At 36.0% G+C, this 27576-nt stretch overlaps 1 protein-coding gene across 1 annotated transcript in view; it reads right to left on the bottom strand.

Annotated features, from left to right (window-relative positions):
• LOC132114871 (plexin A3-like) overlaps positions 1-27576 on the bottom strand; it is a 166432-nt gene that overhangs the window by 50424 nt on the left and 88432 nt on the right. The window contains exons 6-9 of the mRNA XM_059523243.1: positions 27130-27253; positions 25738-25894; positions 23780-23879; positions 18341-18455 (exon numbers count right to left, since the gene is read on the bottom strand). Of these exons, the coding sequence (XP_059379226.1) occupies positions 18341-18455; positions 23780-23879; positions 25738-25894; positions 27130-27253 (496 nt within the window). The remainder of the gene's footprint in view (positions 1-18340; positions 18456-23779; positions 23880-25737; positions 25895-27129; positions 27254-27576) is intronic.

The raw sequence follows: 27576 nt of genomic DNA, 5'->3' as shown, positions 1-27576 counted from the left end.
GTTGCAAGCCAGCTCTTATCCTTCCAAGTAGTGCATCTGAGGATATTTCAGATGATCTGTAATCTATTTAACACCGAACAATAATCAGGGTGGCAGTAAAAGCAATTTGCAGGCAGAGGAGACATAAATCAGAGCCACTAGCCGCCCAGCTCACCGTCCACCCGAGCCAAAATAGCAGCATGCTTAACAATGATGCAACTATTTAACCCGGACCTCCATCAGTCTGCACAGGTTTGCATATTAGTGCGACAATAAATCTCATTTTCATATTAGGTGTGTGTAAGGAAGGATTTACTCCCTGTGGAGGCACGAGGTTGCACACAGGTGGTGACTACTGCGAGAGGAAGGATAGCATGCCTTCATACTGCAAAATGAGCACAATGAATCAACTTTAGTTCTGCAGAAGATGACAACAGTGAACAAATGATAAATTACTCCAGACGACTGGCCCGTAAACAAATACACTGTCCATGGGCATCAGAAAGCGACTCTGATAAGGTGAAACTCAGGATGGGTGTATTTAATGAGAAAACATAAAGCTAAGTCACCGAAAAAGGATTGCAGCTGTGCGATACGTGGCTTAGAACTGCAAAATATATATACACTCCCTGCTTCCCAGTATATGTAGTATAGTATTTAAAAAAAAAGTATGGAAAATACATTTACATATTTTATCTGAATATGCAGTATACTATGCAGTATGACTTGATGCCTATAAAATACCAGATTACCTGCTACTTCCACAAAGATTTAGAAGTATGCATCAGATGGACTGCATTCATACCACACTTGCATAATAATAGAGCATACTTTGAGTTATCAAATGTAGTATCTTCTGTGACAATACACAAATTCAGATTATTTTTAAATCAGACTTTTTAAATTACAACCCAATTACCGAATTAGGATTCAATTCGAGGAAGCAGACATGATGCCAGAATTGAAATTCAAATTTAAATGCAAGGTTGCAGACTGATCTATCAGTCTGATTTTTTTTTTCTGAGGTTTTTTTAACCCTCGAGTCCGAGTCATTTGATTTTGAGTATCTACTGATACCAAGTCCCGATCCGATACTTATATAATACATAAAAAAAGAATAAAGGATGCTCCAGGACGTACAATAAATTACATTTTGAAATATATTCAAATAGAAAACAGGTATTTTAAATAGGCTACTAAAAATATTTCAAAATTGTACTGTTTTGCTGTACTTTGGATCAAATAAATGCATGCTTGGTGAACAGAAGAGACTTCTTTAAACAACATTAACAAGCTTACTGTTCAAAAACTCCTGAATGGCAGTATAAGCAACTTTAATTTTTCTCTAATTTCTAGTTTTAATTGGCTTAGAAATCTATAACTGCTGGACGATAACAAATATTAATGATAATATATACTACAAAAACTGTTTATCACATAAGGCAGAATAGTTTCTATCCTGTAATAAATGCTATGTCAATCAGCACTGCATTGTTCATATACTTTATTTATCACCTGCTGGAGATGACTTGAAAAACAATTTATTGTCGTGATCGTATATTAATGTCTTCGTGTTTCCAAAAGTTTCTGTTTTTCTGTGAAAATAGCTGTTTTCATACAGCGATAGCTGGATGCTTTTGTCCATATTAGGAATTTCCTGATATGACTTTCTGCGCGAGAGCGCCCTCTGGCTTCGAGTATGAATGAAACGCACACTGCAGGAGTGTTTAGCGCTCCGTGATGTTAATCTCGCCTTATTCTGGGTCCGAATAAAACACCAGATCATCCGCAGACTATCCTGTCTCTTTGAGTTTAAATCTATATTTATTCACATCTTTATTATATGTATCCGAGTCCTGATCGGGAGGTAACGTCCGATTCCGATCGAGTCTTAAACCACGTGATCAGCCCCGATTTCCGATCACGTGATCGGATCTGGACATTTCTACTGATCATCCATACACCATTAATTTTACAAACATAACTGTCCTTAAATATAGTTTGGCTGATTGTTTTCTGCTGCCAATTAGAAACCTCCACCATCTTTTCTCTTAACAAACCTGTTAACAACATTCATTGCCTGTGTATATTCCGCTCAGATTGAAGGCAACTGCACCCTGCAGACATTTCCTGCCCTGTCCCTCTTTATGTCAGTTAGCTTGTTCTCATTAACAAGCTCCAATCACTAGTTAATTATGAATTAAACAAGCCAGGGATGGAGTGTTTGCTGAATGTGGCTTAAAGGTTACAGATAAGCTGAAGAGCTTGTTAACTAAAGAGTGTTGAGGTAATGTCAGCGTTTACCAGTACATAACTCATCACGCTGGGAACACTGCATATAAAATGTGTAGCTCTGACTCTAATTCTGATTGGACGAGCCTTGTTTGAGACCCCACATCAATTGAATTCTATATTAACATACTATGTTGCCATGGTGGCATCAGTAAACAGCCTACGGTTAGGCTAATGAACTATATTACGCACAGAAGAATTGTTTATTGAGGTTATTATGATTAATATGTTTCATTAAATATGGAACAGACACATTTTTCCATGGCTAGGCTGCAAGCATGCAAAATTATTAGCATGTCGTTAAACAGATATTAACAACAGCATATGATGCCACACTTGCCGTTTAAAAAATGTAAATGATAGACTTAATAAATAAATTATAAATATAATACATTCAAAATATTAAAACATGCAATTTACTTTTCCAAGACAATGCAAACAATGGAGCTTGAGATGTCTAGATTTCAATGCAAAAAAAAAAGAGATACATTTACTTCAGAAGAAAAACTTCATTAAGTTTGAGTCTTGTTTTCAAATGACACACATTTAAGAATGAAAAATGTAAGAATTAAGATTTTTTTTAGGGGCATCAACAAATAGTCTTCTTGCTTAGAGCTTAAATTTATTAGAATTCTGTCAAGTTTTACCTCATCTTACACAGTTACACAGTTGCAGATGTTATCTTATGCATTACATAAGTTTTTGCAGTGTGGTACTGACGTACAACTCTTATAGGTCAAACATATTTTTGCAATATGAATACACCATTTCTCAGTTTAATTCAGTTTAACTTGGTATACCAAACTAAAGCCAAAATAAAAATGAAAAAAACCGACTATTTAAAAACTATTTAGCGCTTGATGTAAAATATGAACACAAACCTATAATACTATTTCAATGATACTAAAACAAAACTGGTGAGTGCACCTTTAAACGTGGTAAACAATGTACAGCAAGTTCATTTCAATGCATTGCAAAACTGAAACATTGTCCAATAAAAACATTCTGTGTTTGCATTTACAATGGCTTAAATGATGAATTATCCCATTTGGCTTTCAAGTAAGGTTAAGTGCCTTCCTGTGTGACATCATAATGCCGTCGCCTGTGTTTTTATGAATCTACGCGGTGGCGGTAACTGTATCCAGCCACCCGAGCAGCTGCTTGTTTCCCCAGTAGGACTTTTCCCTCGCACTGATTAGGAGCCCATTAGGAGAGGCCTGGCAGCTTACTGCCTGTTGACATTCTCTCCATTAACCTTATTGTGCATATCCCGCTTATCACACAGCTAAGCACTTTTCTCCGTTGAAACATAAAAAGCCGGAGCGGCCGAGGGAGAGAAATTCATGCCACACATTTAGAAAATGCACACAGACACAGACACAAAATGCACAAGAAATCCAATTTTTCACTGGAGGTCAGCTAGAGGAAAAAAAACGAATTGTTGCTTACATATACAATTTCCAGAGCAGTCAGTTGCTCAGCCACTCACTCCGTTTTTCTCGTTTTTCCATTCCTTCTACCCTGTTAATCCCATTTTCAGTCTTCATAAACCATAATCCATGAAATATGCTCACTTCCCTCAGTGCAGAGAAAAATAAATTCAGTCTCCGGATCACTTGGGAGCTGTTCCAATTAAACATTACATGATATTTTTTTTTTACTTTATTCTTCAGCTTTAAAGAACTGTATCATCTGAGGAGCGGGACTTGTTATAGTTTCTCAAGCTTTGATTGGTTAATAGGAGCTGGATAATATTCTGAAGGTGCTTTATGAAGCCTGACTTGAAACCACATACATATAACTTTAAATTATAGTTCATATAGAAACGTCAGTTCACTGCAGAGACTGAAGTAATCATTGACCAGACAGCACTGATAAGAGACACATTCAGAAATGTGATTTTGAGCCGTGGCCTAGCGGTTGGGTGCTGTTGTGGTAAGTAATCAAATAATACCATGGTACATAAATATGGTAATCCAAAAGTACCATGATAAAAGCGATACATTGGTATTTTAGTCATGGACAAATAAGAATATCCAAGATGATGAAAAAAGGAAAAAAAAATGTTCTAAGAAATATTATGTTTGTAGAAATGTACCATTGTACTATAAAAAAAACAAATAATAATTCTAATACAAATATATACTCCTAAACATACACAAAAAACAAATATTTATATTATACAAAAACACATTAGATGGATACATTAATTTGTATATTAAATTGATGTTCATTATAAAGATGCATTTTCAAGTGTCTATATAAAAAATGTAATTCAAAATGAAAATTATATAAAAAACTTATTCAAATTCAAATAATATAAAATAATATATTAAGAATAAGGAAACATTTACACATTTTATTTATCTCGCATACGATTTTAATAAACAATTATGTGATATAAATAAGTGATATATAAAAGTACAACCCGAATTCCGGAAAAGTTGGGACGTTTTTTAAATTTTAATAAAATGAAAACTAAAGGAATTTCAAATCACATGAGCCAATATTTTATTCACAATAGAACATAGATAACATAGCAAATGTTTAAACCGAGAAATTTTACACTTTTATCCACTTAATTAGCTCATTTAAAATTTAATGCCTGCTACAGGTCTCAAAAAAGTTGGCACAGGGGCAACAAATGGCTAAAAAAGCAAGCAGTTTTGAAAAGATTCAGCTGGGAGAACATCTAGTGATTAATTAAGTTAATTGATATCAGGTCTGTAACATGATTAGCTATAAAAGCTTTGTCTTAGAGAAGCAGAGTCTCTCAGAAGTAAAGATGGGCAGAGGCTCTCCAATCTGTGAAAGACTGCGTAAAAAAATTGTGGAAAACTTTAAAAACAATGTTCCTCAACGTCAAATTGCAAAGGCTTTGCAAATCTCATCATCTACAGTGCATAACATCATCAAAAGATTCAGAGAAACTGGAGAAATCTCTGTGCGTAAGGGACAAGGCCGGAGACCTTTATTGGATGCCCGTGGTCTTCGGGCTCTCAGACGACACTGCATCACTCATCGGCATGATTGTGTCAATGACATTACTAAATGGGCCCAGGAATACTTTCAGAAACCACTGTCGGTAAACACAATCCGCCGTGCCATCAGCAGATGCCAACTAAAGCTCTATCATGCAAAAAGGAAGCCATATGTGAACATGGTCCAGAAGCGCCGTCGTGTCCTGTGGGCCAAGGCTCATTTAAAATGGACTATTTCAAAGTGGAATAGTGTTTTATGGTCAGACGAGTCCAAATTTGACATTCTTGTTGGAAATCACGGACGCCGTGTCCTCCGGCCTAAAGAGGAGGGAGACCTTCCAGCATGTTATCAGCGTTCAGTTCAAAAGCCAGCATCTCTGATGGTATGGGGGTGCATAAGTGCATACGGTATGGGCAGCTTGCATGTTTTGGAAGGCTCTGTGAATGCTGAAAGGTATATAAAGGTTTTAGAGCAACATATGCTTCCCTCCAAACAACGTCTATTTCAGGGAAGGCCTTGTTTATTTCAGCAGGACAATGCAAAACCACATACTGCAGATATAACAACAGCATGGCTTCGTCCTAGAAGAGTCCAGGTGCTAACCTGGCCTGCCTGCAGTCCAGATCTTTCACCTATAGAGAACATTTGGCGCATCATTAAACGAAAAATACGTCAAAGACGACCACGAACTCTTCAGCAGCTGGAAATCTATATAAGGCAAGAATGGGACCAAATTCCAACAGCAAAACTCCAGCAACTCATAGCCTCAATGCCCAGACATCTTCAAACTGTTTTGAAAAGAAAAGGAGATGCTACACCATGGTAAACATGCCCCGTCCCAACTATTTTGAGACCTGTAGCAGAAATCAAAATTGAAATGAGCTCATTTTGTGCATAAAATTTTCTCAGAAAAACTTAAAACTTAAAAACTTTCTCAGTTTAAACATTTGCTATGTTATCTATGTTCTATTGTGAATAAAATATTGGCTCATGTGATTTGAAAGTCTTTTAGTTTTCATTTTATTAAAATTTAAAAAACGTCCCAACTTTTCCGGAATTCGGGTTGTATATATTTTTAATTGTATTATTTTATTTAAATATATATATACACACACACTTCAAATATAATATTATATAATAATAAAAAAATAACATAAATATGCTTAAGTGTGCATGTAGTGCATTGACGTGAGTTATTAAATATTTCTAACTATTTATTCACATTATAACTGTTATTCTGCAGTTTCCATAAACAATACATTCAGATATATTTTATATATACACAGCACAATTTGTGAATTCCTGAATCTTTTGACAGCTCATTTCATATCGCCTGACGCTCTTTACTTGTTGCATTGATATCATGATACCAAAGGCTGCTATGATCCTCAAGCCAAAATGTTAGTATTGATCCAACACTAACCGTGCGAGACACAAAGAATGAGCCTCCGTTTAATATAGAAATGGAGCACTTGTTATCGCAGCAGCTGAAAGACATTCGTTTGACACAAGCAGCCTGAAACATGAAGAAAGCACAAGATCACTGGCTCTAAAAGTCTCTTATCAGAAAATCGTCATGCAATCTTGATATCAGCCCCAGCCATCTCTGTTTTAGCAGTAAAGTGTTTGCTAATGTAAAAACAAGATAGCTTATCGCTAGTGGTTGGCATGAGAAGCAAGGACGAGGGCACTGTTTGCTGCGCATCGAGACTGAAGACGTGAGGGGTGCTGCGTAATAGCTGGCTGGTGACAGACGCCCGCCGTGTCACTTCCTGTGCAGATACGCCGTCCGGCTTTAAGGACCACAGCAGCCAGAGCGCTTCCTGCCGAGCTAATGGCGTCTCTGTCACTCATCCCACAATTAATTACCTCTGCCCGCAGCTCGTTAATGAAAGAGTCGCCCCACCGAGACGAAACGAGGCTGGAGAGAGAGAGAGTGTGAGAAAGTGAAAGGAAAAAGAACGATTGCATTGTGGGAACAAGAAAACAGATTGAGAAGGGACAGACGGAGAAGTGACACTTGGAGAGAGAAACTGGGAGGCAGAGCATCAAAGTGAGAAAGAGGAAAGCGAGGGTCCCAGTCTGAAAATGTGTGCGTCGATCTCTCTGTGGTCATTAGTCTTGCTGAATCGTGTCCCTGCGGTGCTGCTCTTTAAGGTTAAATACATACATAAGCTAATTAAGCTTCCTGTAATGATAAATGTGATGGAGGGAGAGCGATATTATGGCACACCAGCCACGCTGTCAATCAATGCCACTCTCACATCATGACACAGCAAATGCAAAACACCCAATAACTTCATATAATTTCCGTTAATATAGATACTGCTTGACAGATCAGTAATTCATGGTGAATCAGATATGAATATATATGAACATATATGTTTTATGACACATCAAAAATACCAGAGCATGTTGCTATGAAGTTGATAAGGTGATCTGGCGCAATCCAAAGGAGCCCTTTTTATATTTTGGTCTCTATGAATAATCTGACAGGGTACAATCATGAAAATTATAATCTTAATACATTAAAACTTTCAAATGGAATATTTCTTTTTTTTATTATTAAAAAATTATAAAATTATGTTTAAAATTATAATTATTTTATAACAAATTCTTATATATATATATATATATATATATATATATATATATATATATATATATATATATATATATTAATGATAATATAATTTATTAATGATACACATTGACATATGTCTTTAAACATTTACATTTAAAATTATTTTATTCTATACTATTATGTAGCTATTTTAGCCATAAAAAATACAATTATGATATAGATAGGATATATATATTTTTTAAACTAAAAACAAAAACTTAAGTAATTGTAACATTATTTAAAAAAAAATAGAACATTAGAAATTCTATTTAAATGTAAAAAAATATTTGAATGCGAATATAAAATATAAAACAATTAAGAAATAATGTACACACATATAATTAAAGTTTTAATTTTAAAATATTATATACAATTTGTATATTATGTAGATATGTCGCTTTTTTATTTTAAAACCAGAATGAACAAAATTTTTTATTAAACCAGAAAATTGTATGACATAGATAAGTGAGATATATAAATAGAGTACACAATGTTGTATGTATATTATATTATATTATATACACACATACATTTCTTTTACTAACATTTTAATAATAATTTAAAAAGTAATTTACTAGCCCATTTCTGACATAAACAGAAATATAACAAAAGATTACTACAAATTAAGCAACAATTCAGAAATGCTGTGTTGTATGGTACAGTGGCCAAACAGAAAGAGATTTAGAGTGTCTCACACCGATAAACCCACAGCCAAACAGTCTCCTGCATCAGCTGTTTCGACGCTACACATCTATATGCTGCCAAAACGAACACTTCAGTCATAAAGTTTTACACTCCAAAACTCACATCCAGCATCCTCTGAGAAACATCATACTTACTCAAACTGTTTCTTCCTTAAAACAGACTTGCTCGACCCCACAAACTCAAAAACCCTTCCATCTTCGAGACCACAAAATAAGAGGAGAGTTAAAAATGCAGTTCTGAGACGCTGGGGTGGAAGTATGGGCCGTAATGAGGCGTCCGCAGATCCTCCGTTCCCAGAGATCACCTACCATGTGCTTAACAAACACACTGTAGCCTCATCAACACGGCAAGGCTGGCAAACAGATGCGAGGACATCCACACCAGATGTACAGATATAATGAAACGCATTTTAATACAACAGATGAAGAGAATATGACCCTTATTAGAACAGCTGCTGCATTCAGAAACTTACAGTCACTTTAATTGGCAATGTGAAGGTCAAAGAGAACGAAACTTAACATATCGGCAGTATGAATGCCACTCAGCGACTGCAGGTGTTTTTTTTTTTGGTAAATACATGTTTGATACTATTTTCAACGTTGCTTGAAATTAATATTAGCTAGTTTGCTGGTTTAGTTACGGTTTAGTTGTTTGTAATGAAACTAATTTTAAATGCACCTTCAAATATTTTTATTTTAAATGATTTCACTGTATAAAAAGATTTAAAATCAGTAATCTGCACCAATTATGTTTTATCTGAAATAACTGAAATAAAAGACCAGACTCAGGAACAGTGTTTTATTGCCAGACTACTTTATTATTTTTCACTACATGAATGCGTAAACGTGAATGTTTACGCATCTGTGTTTATATCTGTGTAATGATAAAAACTTCGTATTCATCCGGAAGAAGGAGGCGGGAATCAGCGGACAATCAACATGAAACTTTAATAACACAAAATAAAAACAAAACAGCACCAGCCCCTCACGGACGACTGGTGCGCTCAAATAAAAACCAAAACACAACTAAAAGCCCAGGCCTGGTCCTCTCTTGTCCTTCACTGTCGTCGCTCCAGTTTTATATCCTTCCATCTCCTACATGGGACTTGAGACCGGCGGTGGGTCGCAGGTGCCACTGATTTGCCCAATCACTGCCGGCCTTACTCCTTGTTCCCATGTCCCTCGGCCCCGCCCCACTCGCCACAATCTGTCTCACTGTAATTACTGTAAATAAATGATTTAGGCTTCTGCAGTTCACTGTGTAGTAATTATCTGTGCCCTGACCTGTTCTCCAGTGCTACAACATTCAAAGCTGCTAAAATGTGCACTCTGCTATGGAAATTGCTATCTTTCCTACCCACTCACCTGTTTCTTATACCACCGTTTTGTTTTAATTTATTTGAATCGATTTACACACACTCCTTTGATCCCCGCTGTGCAAATTATTCAATGACTTTTACAAGAATTTGTCAATAATCTATAGTGAAATCTGTTGAGTAGCATTTTATTGTTGAGCAGCATGCTGTTATAAGTCAAGCACAGTTAGCTCATTTTTTGTTTTTGTGAGCGACAATATAGTAAATTTCTGAAAAAATCTGATTTGCTATTGAAATGTTTGAAAAAAGTCAAAACAATATATACAAGACTGTTCAAATGTTTGAAGTCTCTTATGCTCAAAAAATCTTATTACAAATGAAAAAATGTATTCTGTTTTAATATATTTAAAAAATTTACTTTATTCTTGGGATATAAAGCTGAATTTTCATACTCCAGTCTTCAGTGTCACATGATCATAAAGAAATCATTCTAATATGCTGATTTGCTGCTCAAGAAATATTACTATTATTAACAATGTTAAAAATACTTGTGCTGCTTAATATTTTTGTGTAAACCATTCTTTGATATATATATATATATATATATATATATATATATATATATATATATATATATATATATATATATATATTATTATTATTTGATTAACAGAAAGAACAAAAAAAGTGTACAATTTAACAATTTAAAAATGTTTACTGAAAATTTTGCACAATGCATACTTTCTGAAAGTATTAATTTAATTGAATAATAATTACAAAATAAATCTTACTCCAACCTTCTGAATATGCACTAGTTTTTTTAATTCTATATTTTGTGCACAACAAAAATCCCATCACCATCAGAACAGACTTTTTAATATAATTTGGGCCCGAGCTCCTGGTCAATATGACTTTGGAGGACCCTCAAACAGATGTAGCAATACTCCTCGTGGAAAACACTGCAGTGGAGAGAGACAGAGAGAAGCCGGCTGCTGTTCAGTGGATTAGGCCCAGGGCACTGGAGTGCTGCTGGGAGCTGGAGAGACCCCGTCACACTCGCCCTGTTTACAGTGTGAAGAGTGTTTTTATGTCTGTGTTTCTGAAGCACCTCTCAAAGCCTGGGCCAAGGCACCGGGGCAGAGCTTACACTGGGAGAAGATGCACTCCACTGAGCCACTCACACACACACACACACACACACACACACACACATTCCAGTCGGCTTAAGGGCCTGGATCACTGACTCACACACTGATCAGAGCAAAAAACGCCTGTGTATTGTGAATGTAAAAATAAGCCAGCGTGGTAATCATTGAAAGAGCCCACATATGCTCTCGGCCCACGCCAACATGGATTTTGCTCCCCCAGCTAACTCTTCTTACGATAAATGACAGTGAGCTTGTTTCTCATTTGAATCCAGCCTGAAAATCCTGAAATGACAATGGGGATTCAATGTGTGATTCAAAAGTTGCTCTGTTCCAAAACCTAGTGAGCTGCTTCCTATAATTACGCTGCCTGCTATTACACCTTGAAGGCAAAACCTAAGACCGCTTCACATACTGAACACACTAGTCACCGTACCGATACTACGAACTAGCACAGAATAGTGCAAACGTACATGTAAACTGGGACATGCATCAAGAGGTCAAGGTTTAGCTTAGTTGATAAGCAAGGTATAGTTATCCCATGGTTGGCAGATCCTTTTAGAATGCAAAAACTAAACATTTTATAAAAAGAGTAATCATTTTGCGGATCACTAAATTCAATGGATTAATACTTTGTGTGGCTCTATATTTTAAGCTATTTTTGTGGTGCACCAAAATAAATTTACATTTATGCATTCAGCAGACGCTAAAGCGACTTACAGTGCATTCAGGCTATACATTTTTTCCCCCAGTAAAATAGTAAACAGATTAATAAAATGTAGAGAAACCATAAACAAACAAACAAATACATGGACGGATGGATAGAATGATAGTTGATAGAATGATGGAAGGATGGATGAATGGATAAATGGATGTATGGATAAAGCAGGGGACAGAACTATGGGTTAAAAATTAGCAAGCATGGGGTGGCATATTTCACTAGCCATAACCTGTGATTATAGTTTTACATTGGAGACTGTAGGGGGCTAAACATAACCACTATTTAAAGAATGACAAGCATGAGGTGGTCTATTAAAAAGTAGTCATAACCTCTAACTAATGATCAGACAGGAGAGTTTGTGAGCCGTCTCTCTCTTCACGGACACGCCGCTGAACTGCTGTCACTGTGCTCCATGCAGGCGGAGGATCTGCTGGCCCACTACCAGCACTCTCCCCTCCAGTATCCACACTGGATGACTCACCACATTTCGCTGACTAACTCTTTTCTTGAACGAGAGCGAGGAGGGGGAGTAGTGATAAGAAGATTGTCAGGCCTAGTGCTGGAGGGGAGGAGAGACAAACCGAGAGAGATGGGCATATCTCAGCGCTGCTGGCTGCCTCTGATAAGCACTGATAAGGCATCTCTTTGATGTTCAGTTAAGTGTAAAATTAAAATGTGCTAAAAGCCGAGGGGTGCGTGGCAACCCCCTTCTGCAGCTGAAGACGGGAGGATTTTCTTCTCTTTGGCTCCTCCCCCGTGCGCCTCTCTCTGAAATCAGGCAGGTGTTAATTGTATGGGAGTCTTTTCTCGTCGTGCTTATATGACGTCCAAATCATATATCAAATCATTTTTAATCTTTCATCTGGCTATCATTAAGCCTCATTATCCACACGGCGTGATTACAGATCCAATTAACCTTGTTTCTGTGCCCTGGCTCCGTTAGCGTGCTTATAGTTAATAATTTCTCTAATTGAAAAACTGTAATGTTAGAATCACAAATATGAAAACACAGTTGCCTGGCAGCTGCAATGACGGCATAAAAAAGTTGCACTGACCAAATTAAATATTAATACGTCTGGAGACGCTTTTTAGAAGCTTCTAACCTGATTTGCCAGATCTGGCCAAACAGATTAAGAGATTTATTGGAGTCAAATTCTACACTTTCATAGCATCTTACAGATAAGTCTGGGAAGCACCATATCTAAGGCAATAATACATAAAAACCAATAAATATTTTCCTGTTGTGGAAATCTACAGCATTTTGACAAAAAAAAAAAATAGGAAAAATTCTGCAACCATTAATACTGCAAACAAATAAATAAACAAACACTAAAAAGTAACGATGAGAAAAAAAAGTGTAATTCGTAAATCGAAGTGAAATGAAGCATTGCTGGATGTACAGTATGAAAACAAAAAACAGATAAATTTTCATCTGAAAAAATAAAAAAGAATAAATAATAATAATAAATAAAAATTCATACAATTCTGGTAATGAATGAATGAATGAATTACTTAATGAATAAATTCAGACGTAGGCCTGTCGCGATAGTCGATAAATCAATTAATCGGCCAATAAAAAAAAAAATGAGGTCGATAATTTTTTCGGCCGCGAACATTTCTTTACATTTTTATTTAAAAAAGTGAAACATCATGATGTGGGGTTAGTCTGGAGCACAGCCTGTGGACATACCACGGTAGAAAACACCCTCTCCGAAGGCACAGGTGTCCCGGGAATAAAGCCTCGCTAGAGTGACCAGCTTTGAGAAGCGCCTTTCATTTGCTTGTGGATGTTTGCGTCTCAAGTGATATTGCATTGTACTTGCACTTCTGCTTTATTTTAATACCGCGTAGAATATTTTGCAAGTAACTTTGTTGCCCTTTCTGTCAAAGTGGGCTTACTTTTCGCTTGCTTCATTTGGCTTGCTCATCTAAGTATGTCTGTAGGCGTGTGGTTGTGAGTGTCAACGCGCCCAGTGAGTTCACACACACACGTGCGTTGTTTTTTCCTCCTTTCGAAAGCGCTCGGGCAGTTGCGCTCCTGAGGCGTCTGTCGTTGCTTGCCATATAAGCATCCATCAGCCGCGATCTCAGTTACAACAAGGTAATTTCAGTAATGGATTTCCACCACCGAAAAACCCTTGCTGTAACTGCTACAAGATTTATTCACGAAGAAAAGTAAAAAACTCTGCAGTGTTTGGGTGCACCCCATTTTTCTAACACAACAGGGAATTTCACCCCGAAGGAAGCTGATTGAGTTGGTTCTTTTCACGTGACCTGGTGCACTTGCGTCATTCTGAACAGCTGAGATGTTTTTAACTAGATGTGGTGCGGACGCGCCTGGAAAAAACGAGCGTGTCGCTTCTATTATAAGCGCGCATACCGCATTTGAAATAAAAAACTTGAGCGCCCAAATGACGTGATATGTGAACGGCCCTTCATCGAGCTCCTTCATCGGTCAGAATGTTTACTTTCGGTTAACGGTTAAACGGTCAATATGAGCATCCCTAACTGGCATATAAACATAATATAACATGCACACATACAAAATTCATTAATTTTAAGCCACACAAAGTCAACATGTTGGTATTTCTTGCTCGGAATCTGCCATAAAATAAAATTAAAGTTTACTGATTTTTGAAAAGGTGTACCTGCGTTATTATGCCATTATCATTATATTGGTTGAAACTGATCTTAGAACGACAATATTATCGTTTATCGTGATAATTTCTTGTACAATTTATCGTCCAGCAAAATTTGTTATCTTGACAGGCCTATTCAGACGTCAATAAGCAATATAGTGCCAATATTCCCTACACCTTGCAGCTGTTTCCCAACAAAAGTGTATGAATTTATTATCCTTAATGTTGAGTCCTGTAAGTGTAAAGTTGAAAGTGTAGGATTAATAAATTGCTAAATAAACGGACCAATATAACAATGAAAACGTTATCACACAGCATCATTTCCATAAATGGTCTGGATGGACTGGGAAGCGAACTGTTGCTGAAACCAGTATAAATGCAGACTAGACCTTCGATTCACACTTGAATTAAAATCTCCATCTCGCCTCATCTAAAGCTACAGTGTTAGTTACCCGGGCCACTTTGTTCCTGTCGCTGTGGCTTTACTCTGTAATCAGGATGCAAAGAAATGCAAGAGAGACATAAATAAAGCGAATGCGCTCTCAGTATCCAAGCAGCTGGAGAGTAACGTATGCGTGTTTCCCTTCACTCCTCAGTCATCGGGTGCACTAAAACTCAGACAACACAAAGAGACAGCAGTAACTTCTCAACAAGTGAAGGCAGCAGTCTACTGCTCAGTGAAGTGTGCAATAATGAGCTCAGATGAGAAATGAAAAGCAAAAAGAGAGAAAGAAATGGAGAAAAAGAGAGAAGAAAAAGAAGGGGGTGGGAATACAAGATGTAAATCTATTCACAGATTGGGCCAAATCTGTGCTTAGACTATTATTTTCCTTCACTGCAACAGAATCTTGACTAGAAACACGACACCGACCCAGACGTTAAACTCTTGGGCTTATTTCAAACATCAGGAACCACTAACAAAAGACACCAACAAAAAAGTTATTTGGCTCGATACTCATTAGCACCTGAAATTCTGGAAGGAATTACACTGTAGAAACCCCGAAAACACTGGATCATCCATCACAACGGAGAATTACTAAATCAACAGGATGAAGCTGTGATTGACTTTACAGAATGGAAATAAAAATGACTGCACTAGATTCGGACAGTTGTGCAGAAAATGAGTTTGATTTGCACATGACATAATGTGCTGGTTACTGCGGTTAGCTGGATGGTTGCTTATGCTGCTCCAAATTTACTAAGGCAACGTTCACACTGCTAAGATTTGTGAGTAACATCTGCAAATGTTAATCCTTCACTTATGTGCACGTTAAAGAGTAAAACCTTGATGGCTGATACAGCGATAACCAAAGCTACATTTCTCTCAGCTGAAAACAAATCACATGGAAGCCAACCATAAAGCAAGTGTTTTTTTTTTACTGTTTACTGGCTATGCTATCCATCCAAGTTGAGAATTTCATTTATACAAAAAGTTTGAATATTACAATATTTGATTGTATTAAGTTTTTTTCTTTTTCATTGTGAAAGGTCTCTGTGACAAAACATTCCTTTGATCTACTTCTTTATTTTTATTAAATAAACCGCTTTATTGATATTTTATCTTGTTTGGTCTCTTGAATGAATGAATTCTACTAATGCATTGTTGTATCTTCTTTGATTTACAATAAATTTACCTTCTAAAATTTGTTGTGTTTTCTTGGGCCCTTTTTGATCTAACGGCCTGCTGGAGCCCTTTTTGTTCTTTCTTTTTTATGTCTTACCATTAACGGACGTAATAAATTGACTAATGGATGTGGAGATTAATAATTAATTAGTAATTAATTTAGTTAAAATGGACAAACAAATAATACATTTCTTACAAATTAAGTATTTTTTTTGGGGTGGGGGTGGGGGGGGTCAATTAGTTACAAATTGATCAAATAAACTAATAAAAGTTTTGAACTAAGTAAGATAAAATTCTAATTTCTAACAAAATACCACAATAACTTATGCAAATATTTTCTTACCTAAAAAACAATCAAACTGAAAACTGTTAATTTGTGTATATGTTCCACCAATAAATAAATTGATAAAATAAACACAAACTATTACAAATGAAATAAAATATTACATTATAAATTATGCAAACGTTATCTTATTTAATTTTTATCACATTTTTTATTACAATTATTTTATTATTTTATTAATAATAAAAAAAGGCAATTAAAAAAAATTACCAAAAAATTCCTTCACAAATATAAATATATAAAAATTCTTATTCACATTTTGGAAAATGTATTCTCATACATTGTGACATCGCAAAATCTGCAGTAAAAATGTATGGTGTCACTGCATGGACAGGATTCAGAAAAGGAGTGAAATTTGTTTTAGCTGCAGTGCAAATCCCTCGTTCATGGTTCATTTAATAAGAAAATAAAATAAAAATAATAAAAATAATAAAAAAAACACACAATTCCAAATGCTTCAAAAACTAATAGCACACCACGAATGACCGCTCGGAGAAATTTTCTCTACAATAACAGCATGTGAAAATTCTATTTCGAGTGAGAATGACATTTGCAACACTACTTCTTCTTATCGTTCAGTGTAAACACACGTCTAGGGAAAATGCCTTGGCTGGACATTTCCAGCAAGCGTCAAACAAGACAAACAATGAAGCGAGTGAGAAAGTTCCCAGTGTTTCACAGACTTGTGTGATTGACACATACAGATGGACACTTGTGTGTGAGACACCGACTGGTCCAGAGGGCACTGACCAGGTTGGGTCTGCCACAGCCTGAGGGGCTTGTTGGATGTCAAAGGAACAGCTGATCCAAAAAAGAAAATCTGTCATTATTTACTCACCCTTATGGTAGTTTCAAACCCGTATGTTGCTATTTATTCTGTATGACACATAAAAACTACCAGCATCTGGGTTTGGAACAACATCATGAGGGTGAGTAAAGAACACAATTTTCATTTCTGGAACAACTATTCCATTAAATCTGTATGTGAATTTGAGACGGACACATAAGTGGTTCTGTTGTACTCACTTCCTGTTCCTCCAGGGAGCAGAGCACAAAAGCTTGCATACTCTATCTGTTTAAAAGAATGCCATCTCTCTAGGGCAAATCACAGCTCAGGAAACTGAGAACAGATGAGCAGTTCTGAACATCTGAATCCATCTTTCATTTGAGAAAGTGAAACACTGAGTCATCTAAGCCACACTGAATCACAAATGAACTCATAATACATCTGAATCTGATTATGCCGCGTGGCACTGCTGCAGATCAAACCCTGGAGATTGGAACAGTTTATACTAGGGATGGGCATGAGAAATCCAGCAGTCAGGCGCTCGTTTAGCACCAACTAGCTGATTAGTAAAAAGACTCACAGTTAGATTACTCACAAACTGATTTTCAAATGTATGGTGGGATGAAAACATGAAGAGCTATGAGAAAAGTTTTTTTTGTTACTTTAACATTTTTATTTTTAAATCCATTTTGTATTTTTTTATTATTATTTATAGACTAATCGTTTAAAATATAAAACATCAACATTTAAAAACAACATTTTTCATTAAAACATCAACATTTAAAAATCAAATCTTTTTTTATTTAATTCTTCTCAGTAGAAAAGAACAGGTTTTCGAAGTTATATATATAGAACATACTGTATATATGCATTATCTAAGGTACATATTTTACATTTTTTTTCTTGTATTTAATTATTTTTTTATATTTTCTTACTATAATAAATAAAAGAAATCTCTTTACATATACAAATGTACACAAAAATATAAATATTGTTTTATATATTTTAATATATTTGCAAAGCATTACTTTTCGGCTTTATATTATATTTGATTAATCAAATTACTTGACTTTTATTATGTGTTTTAATGCTTAAGACTACAAAATAACTCAAAATGCCCACTTCTAGTTGACATCTCATTTATCAGAGGTTTATTTGGTAAGCTGGTCTGGTTTGGTTTCTTACCTCTGTGCTGCTCACTCGACCTTCCTGGAAAGAGCACTCTGCGACGTTATTAGTGCAGATGTGACGATATTTACACCAGTTGCAGGGGAAAAGGCTGCTAACACACGACGAACACCTGCAGAGGAGAAAAACAAAAGAAAGTTACATGAGAGCACATAAAACAAGTCATCTGTGAACAGTTTCCACTGACTTGAGAGTCAAAGCTAAACGTAAATGACCAAATCGTGTTTTTTATAACAAAATCTACTCCAAAGCAAACCTGGTTTTGTTTAATGGTCTTATTCCTAGTATTTACAGCATATTTTACAAAGTAATTAAACTCATTGTTTTTATGCAATCTCAAGCTGGCTTTGATGTAACATAATATTATATATATATATAAACTAACTAAATAAAAAAAATTCAGAAATAAAATCATTTACATTTATTTTATTATAACATTTTATTCAAGGAATACTATTGCATATAAAAATTAAATATAAAAGTATACTAGGGATGGGTACATTCATTTTACAAAAACAAATACATAAATAAATCCAACAACCAAACCTAGATCTAGGTTTTAAGTACTACACCCAGAAATAAAGTGCGAGGCATTGGAGCTAAAACTTGTTTGGTATCTGCAGCAGTGACCTAAACTCTCTGTACTCAACAGAACCTCTGGCTCAAATCATTAATTCCCTCAATTCTTCGAATGCTCTGCCTGTAAATCACATCATTGTCCTTGGGAACATCTTGAACCAGCCCCGGGTCAGCCATAAACTCTCATAGAGTCTCTCTCTTCATGAATGAAGACGCCGCTGTGGAAATCTCAGTGGTCAATATGTCACAAATCCGCTCTTTCACTTCAACACACACAATTAATCCTCGAGGACCATTGAACACCCGGCTCGTTCACGGCGGTTCTCAATTAGTCACTAACACGACCCTGAAAAAGTCTTTTAGACGGCAGCCCTAATGACATTCCCAATTAAACAGTCACGTCCTGCCGAGAAACATAAGCAGACGACACCTGTGGACTCGAACACACGTACCCAACGAAAAACCAGTTGTGCCTGCTGTGAGAAGGTTTGCGGACACTTCCGACAGGGGGATTTTTATCCGCCACTGGTCCCGCACAGAAAACTCCATCCTAATGAAGTCCTTCCCTCCAGAGGCACGGGTCAGAACGCCTTCAGAGAGCACTCAACAGTCCAAGCACACCACATCTGGAGCTGCATTGCTCAGTATGATCTTGTTTGCTCTCGGGAGGAGAAAACATCCTCTGCTGCTCACGTTTGAAACATCCGAGACGTTTGCACTGGCAAAATGATACAGGCCGCTTTCTTTCACAACCTTCTCTGATGGAACCGGTGGGTCATCTAAAACAAGTTACGGCAGTTTATTTTCAGTATGGGTGCATTTTAAGTAGCTAAATCTAATATGACTGCTGACGGGGGTTTGGTGTGGGTGTGTTTTTTAATGGGCTAGAAGGTAAAGATGCAAACTAGAGCTGATGGAGGAGGGCGCAGCGCTCCACTGCAGCTGAAATGCGTTGTAATTACTGCAAACCGATCTGCAAGTCTCGCTTGAAATATGCAATATGCTGTGTCAGGGGTTTAAGGCCCATCAATTCACTCAGCTTTAATTTGAGCGTGGGCTGAAAAACACAGCATGGCCAAATGGTGACACTCTGATGAAGTGAGTATTCAACCATCATTGGGAGTCTGGCCTGGACTTTCAGCTCGGGCAAACTGCATCAAATCTGGAGTTTGTGCACAATAGGCAAACTGAAATTAAAAACTGACCATATTTGTGTTATTAATACAGGTTTTTGGCCTTGATTCATCTGTGCACAACATTATAATGGTCTAACTCTAAAACTGTAATTTTTTAAATCTTTTATTTTCAGATGACATCAGTAATGTTTTCCTAACCCCTCCCATCCAATCATCTGGCCCACTTTTCCACAATCCAAACATTTATAATGGATATAATCAAGCCTTCACAGTTAAACAAATTAACTAACTAAATAATTTATATATATATATATATAGCGCAACAATTTATTGATTGTCTTTTAGTTTTTAACACATCTTGACTGATTCTATTCACAAATAATTTTTGCTAATTCAACAAAACATCTAACATTATCGTGGTACATAAGCAGAAACAGCAACAATGCTACAGAATACATAACAGAAAACTAAAACAAACAAACAAACAATCAACAAATGTTCCTTATTGCTAAATACTGCAACTACTCCCTGAAAACCTACCCAACTATTCATGAAAATGGTAAGAGAGCACACAGTTGTCCTCTGATATACACTTCCTGGTAACTTGAGACCATGCATATCTAGGTTGAGCAATAAAACACAAAAGAGTTTCACATGTTTAATGAACGTCCACATTCACGTCCAAAACTAACTAGCACCAGAAAGACACCCTCGCTAACAGCTGCATGGGAAGATGAAACAGAATAAAGAGCTTCGACTTTATATAAGCCATTTCATAACAAAATATCCTGAAATGCACTATGCTGCCCCCTCTCTCAAATCACAGGTGGTCATTATCCCACAGGGAAAGATGAGGTTAAGAGGGGCTTGGGGAAGGGCCTTTGGGTCTGGGTGGCCAAGGAATTGTGGGAAATAAAGATGAAGGCAGGAGACCAAAGACGAGTGGGTGCCATCCACCAGCATCAACAGAGGCGAAGACAATCGGCGGACTAAACATTCCCACAGGGCTTTTGTGAAAACAGGAAATCTGGCACAGGCTATAGGCAATGCTGGCAAGGTAGCGGGTCTCGCTCGGATGTGGGTTGCCATGGCAACTGCCTAGCCTGACTCGATGGATCGGCACGGGCGCTTGTACTTAAACACACACACATAGTGTATTGCTGAGTGTAGGTGTGTGCATCTAATTTTCAACCTGTATATGCAGCACCAGAGCAAAGTGCAAACTGTCATCGTCATGTGGTGGCTCCCTCCAGTTTTCATATTTCATCCTCCTTTTGTTTTCTGTTTTCCTTCCTTTGATAAACTAATTAGCATTTCCCTCCTGTTTCCATGCAAATCACAACTGGAACGGCCGAAATGGGTTTGGAAAAACAAAAGAGGTGCTAACAATGTGTGATTGTGCTGGCTGACTGGGTTAAGTGATGTAAAGAGCTCAACTGAAAGGAGAAGCGGCGGAGTGGGTTCCTGTTCTCCAGGACACACTGACACGTCTCCACCCACTGCATTGAATTTACAGTGACTGAAGAGCAAATTAAACAAATATATAGAGCGCCATAGTATGGGCTTGATTGTGAATCAACACTGAACTGACTTGAGCTTCTTTATAGCTGAACGGAGTTCAATTCTATATATTGACCTGAACTAAACTGAAACAACATTGAACCACACTGAGTCGTATAACAAAAATATAGTCTTTTTAGAGCTTCGTTAGAGCTGAATGTTGTATTGGTTTCATAATTGAAGAACTCTGCACTGTGATTTTCCTGAAGCTGCTTTTAAACAATCTGTATTGACTTGACTTGAGGCGTATGCAGATGAGAGCAAAACTAACCTGAACCTCAGAGCAGCAAACAGCTTGACCGCACTGCAATTACACACCAGCGCTAACACCTCTGGAGCAATTACACTCATTTACTGACCACAGACAGAGCTGCAACTAGCTCCTGTTTTACTGCCAGAACATACGGTGTTATTTCTTAGCGAAGTTAAGATTTCAGCAGAATGTTTGCTGGTTTCTGAGAAATGTACAGATGTTTTTTTTTTGGATGAGGTTCTCAAAACAACTCGTACATGAAATTAAAAAGAATTTCCCATAAGCAAAGCACATCTTGAAAAAAAGAATCATAAATGTTGGAAAAGTTACAAATATTGCATACATATTCCCTTCTGACTACATTAAAATTCCTTTAAAGGGATTATTCACAAACAAAAACATTAAAATTGTCAATTTACTGACCCTCAGGTTGTTCTAAACCTGTATACATTTCTTTCAGCAAAAGAAGAATGTTGGTAACAAACAGTTGACGCTAACCATTGATTTCCATTGAATGAAAACAAAAACCATAGAAGTCAATGGCTACCGTCAGCTGTTTGGTTACCAACATCCTTCAAAATATCTCCTTTTGAGTTCAGCAGAAGATGGAAACTCATACAAGTTTCTAACAGGTGGAGGGTTAGCAAATCATAGCAGAAATGTCATTTTTGGTTGAACTATCCAAAACTATCACTACCCCTTTAAGTCAGTCCATGTGACGGGCATCTTGGTAATATCCCGAGCAACAATTTTCTACAAAGGCAAAAACCATGCAAAGTACTAGTCTGAGTAGAGAAAGAAAAATTTGTCAAATCTCAAAAAAATAAAATAAAAATTATAACTAAGGAAAAAGCCGGTCCAATGCACATTCGATAATACAGTGACGTCTCTATCAAAGAAGCATACTTGTTTCCTACAGCTGCCATACGGGAAGTCGTCGTCATTGTCTGTGACAAGGGTTTTTGGAGTGTTTTGATTAAGTGTCTCATCTCAAAGGCTGTGCACAGTGTTTTTTATTTTTTATTAATTCCTTTTAACAGGACAGCAGTGCTAAAAAAGAGACACTAAAAATGAAAGCAAAGCACAAGAAAATGATGAAAGATGTCCAAATGTGCGTTAACAAAAATAATTGCAGACAGACGCAAGTACAACTCTTTATGCTTTACACTTATATGATGAAATTCCTCTTTTTATCAAAAAAAACCTAACATTCAGAAACAATACCAAGGAAGGTATATTAACAAATAAATACAAATAACAGTATTTATTAATTCTTGTTCAATGTAAATTTATATATTATGTTTTATATTTTAATTTTATCACATGTAATATTTTAATATTTTATAATAATATTTTTTTATTTTATTTCAAAATGCATTAATGTTCAAATACATTTAATATGAGATATGAAGTATGTTTAAACATTAACCAAGATTAATAATTTGTTCATATGAATTATATGATTAATATTAATAATACAAGATTAATCATATTTTCCTGATTGCAACTGTGAAGCTGATTTGACATCTGTAATGTGTGTAGTGCTATAGCAATTAGGGTGACTTGATTAATAACCTTCTGGACTGATATTACCCAGATCTGAACCTGCATGCATCATGTTAAACTCCCAGAGATTTAACCACTGGACTTCAGTTTACTCTTTCATTTGAACTTCAATATCATTTCTTTAATGTGAAAAATTCCAGTAGCTGCGCTGGCTGTTTTAAGAGCAAAGATGTGAGGCTGGACAAAAAGTGCTGAATCAATTCGGGGAGCGCAAAAAAGTAAAATTGCTGACAAAGTGGATAACGGTGGCTGTGAAGAAATCTAGTTCAATGAGTGAGAATCCAATCAAACCCAGCTGGAAGTTTCACACGTCACAAAGACATCTTTGAGCGGCGCACTTACGATTGCAAGACACTGCAGTTGTAGAAGATGAAATCGGCGGTGATGAATTTGAGACCAGTCTCTTTGGACTTCAGAGAGAGCTTCACGACCCGTTTATCGCCTGGAAAAGAACGTAAAGAAACAGTAATGAAGAGAAAGGTGGAAAAAAATGCACAGGAAATAAAGTTAGCGTGAGAAGGGCCATTTGAACTCGCGCTGATGGTCTAATGAAGACAGCGCAGCATCTGTGCCCCGCTCTGCACATATACTCACAAATGTTCACGTTTGGAATATATTTGACTGCGAGACCATTTATCCACTTCTTCCATCTGTGAGCGAAATGCACTTATGTTCCAAACTCAGCAACCCTTTAGTGTTCCATAATGACTACATCTCTGGCCATCAAATTATACTTGTGGGCCTCACTTCACTATAATTGACATAATATTTCCATTTGGACATGCAATAATTGTAATTAATGGGAATACCAGGCTTCCGGAGTCTAAAAGTTACCATCAGGAGATTTTGAATTCTTAGAGTACCTTAAAAACCTGAAAAAAAAATGTAAAAGGGGGAAAATTAAGTAGGTCTCAAAGCTTCTGAGATTCATGTAATTATCAGTCATCACAAAAGGTTAAAAAAAAAAAAAGAGAGACTGGGACAAAATGGGAAGCACGGAAGGAAAAAATGTAATCAAATTAAATGTTATTTCTGAAGCGCAATTCGTTTGGAAGCAGGTCTAGAGAGCAGCTTAATAGACCTGGTCATTTGCCGCAAATGAAAAACGAGGTTGTGAGTAACAGTCTGTCTGATTGTTGAAAGATATGTTTCCACAAACTTCAAATGAACAAACGACTCCGTAAAACATGGCTTGTGTTAAATAGACTGACCTCAAGACAGCATGAAATATTGAGCTGTATTTGTTTTTGTTCAGATTAAATTAAATATGGAATAAACATGCAATGATTTGATGTATAAACAAATAAAATGAATAAATGAAATCTGCACACCATAAAAAATAGTATTCAAAAAAAATATTGCGTATAATACAGTCTCTTATGCTCACCAAGGCTGCATTTACAGTATTTGATCAAAAATACAAAATAACAGTAATATTATTACAATTTAAAATAACTGTTTCTATTCGATTATATTTTAAAATGTAATTTATTCCTGTGATAACAAAGCTGAATTTTCATATTCTTATGAATTTCTACAGCACAATTTCTTATGTGCTGATTTGATGCTGATGAAACATTTTTATTAATATCAATGCTAAAACCCTGCACTGCTGTGATTTTTTGTGGAAAATAAACCTTTTTTCAAGATTCTGTAATGAATATAAATATTAAATAACAGCATTTATTGCAAACAGAAATCTTTTGTAACATTATAAATGTCTTTAATGTCACTTTTGGAATAAACGTGGTACATTTCTTAAAAAAATAAAATAAAATTCTTACTGACCACAAACTGTCCAATTCACATGGTGTACAAAAGTGTACAAATAAATATTTGCGCATGAAAAGAAAAAAGTAAGTGCTTAACATGCATATAATTGAAATTAGGTATATTCATAGGCCTTTTATTTTTCATTTATGTATTTAATTTTTTTTGTGTGTGGGGGGGGGGGGGGGTAATATTCAAGTTCACATAATGTGAATTTGATGTGAAAGCGTGAACTTGAGGTTGCATTGAAAATACATCTTGCTAGACATTTCGACTAAAAAAATCTGAAAACAAGTCAATTAGACCTAGGACATTAAAGAACCTGTTAAATGAATGAATGAATGTCGCGGATCCAAAAATTAAAAAAATTATTTAAAAAAATTATAAATCAATAATATTACAGCTTTTTAAGATCCAATCAAATCCAAACAGATAGTCAAGTCTTGTTCTACATTATTTCCATTTTCCCCCTAAAAGAAAGCACATTGCTGATATCAAATGCATTCTGAATGGCATTTCCTATTTCTTACCATATCCCTGGGTGACAGATGGGACGTCCCGCAGGGATGGGGACATGCAGAGGATTTGTCCTTTGGCCAGAACTTCTCCTGGACTCTCTGTTAGCTCCTCAAACACACACGTCACGCCCGCTGAGAGGTTTGGGACGTTAGCTACCTTCACACTCAGCTGGAGCACAAACACAAGATCATCACGTGAGCTGCCGGATTCAAATGTGGAAACAACGTTTTAGCACGGTTCTGTTAGCTTTAATGAAAAAAAAAACCCACCTAAAAATGCAAATCCTGTCATCATTCCTTTTGTCATCTTAAAATGCATACGACAAAAGCACAAAATGCATTCTTTTTTTTTTTTTAAAGAAACACAAAAGATGAAGACTGAAGAATATTCTATAAATAAATAATAATCTATAAATAATCTCACACAAACAAACATACACAAAAGAAAACACTTCTATTTCTTCTATAACTGTAGATTCCTTCCTAATCTAGTTGTCTAATAAACCAGATGTATATGTCGAGCCAAAAGCATACGTTTTAGTATTTCTTTGTTTTTGAGCACTGTTTTAGATCATTTTAGAAAATCAATATTAAATAAATTCTATATAATAGGATTGCTTTAAATCCAAAAATTATCCACATTTATTCAGGATATCCATAAATGTTCAAGTCATTTTAAATCATAACCTAACAATGAACAATATTTTATAGCACATACTAATATAGGTTAATAATATATATATATATATATATTTCTAAATTCATTATTTCAAGAAACACAAAAGATTGAAAAATATTTTTTAAATAAATGATAATACATTAAAAAACGTCTTGCATACACATCTAAAAAACACAATTTCTTCTATTACTCTGCATTTCTTCTTTTCTTTTTTCTAGCTTCCTTCCTAATATACATGCTTAATAAATCTGTCATTGTATATTATGAATACTGCTGGCTCTTTGACAAATTGCCTTTGCTAAATGCATAAGTGTAAATTTCTATGTAATAAATAACTAAGCCACTCTTTTAATATAATTACAATAAAAACTCGATCAGTCAAGCTCCAAAATGACAAAAAAACAAAACATTAATGCATAATAAAATTTCTGATGCAACATGCTAGATCTGTGTGATAGATAGATTCATTTAAGCTACAGATTTAGGATGATGTAAGTTTAAATAAATGATGACAGAATTGTTCTTTTTGGGTGAACCATCCCTTTAAATCATTTCCAGCCTTTGAAATCATTATTATTATTATTATTATTTTTAAATCAAACCATTCATTACACTGTAAAAGCAATACTCATAAAGGATGCCGTTGTGAGGGTCCATGATGAAAAATGCATTATGAAGACAGGAGTGATTTTATGCTTCTGGAGGAGCATATAAAATTAAATCACCTGTGTGGAAGCAGAGGTCACAGACATGTTATCAGGAGTGACAGTGATGTCGACACACTGCTTCAGCTCCATACTGAAGTGAAGCGGCTCGGCCCACTTCTCGCATGCTTCCTTTCTGGAGCACCTGGAAACAAACAAACCAACGGATGAGTAAACAGAAACACACAATAGCCTGCAGTCAGCGGTGCTGACTTGATAAGGTGTTTGCTGAAAGCAGTGGCCTGTCTCGTTCAAGCTTCAGTGAGCATGATTTTCCTTTACCCTGTCCACTCAGACCAATGCAAGTCAAATATCCACAGATATCCACAGTCCCCGCAAATGGATCAACAATACAAAATGCTTTTGATATTGCCGAAATGGAGCTCTATGAATGGACTCATCTACCATGCAATGGCAAAAATGTGTTGATTTATACCTGCGTGTTACGAATGATAATTGCAAGTAATG

Source organism: Carassius carassius, chromosome 34, assembly GCF_963082965.1.
Source record: "Carassius carassius chromosome 34, fCarCar2.1, whole genome shotgun sequence".
NCBI classification, from domain to species: domain Eukaryota; kingdom Metazoa; phylum Chordata; class Actinopteri; order Cypriniformes; family Cyprinidae; genus Carassius; species Carassius carassius.
The sequence above is the reverse complement of the archived record's forward strand: the minus strand, read 5'-3'. Positions and strand labels throughout refer to the sequence as shown.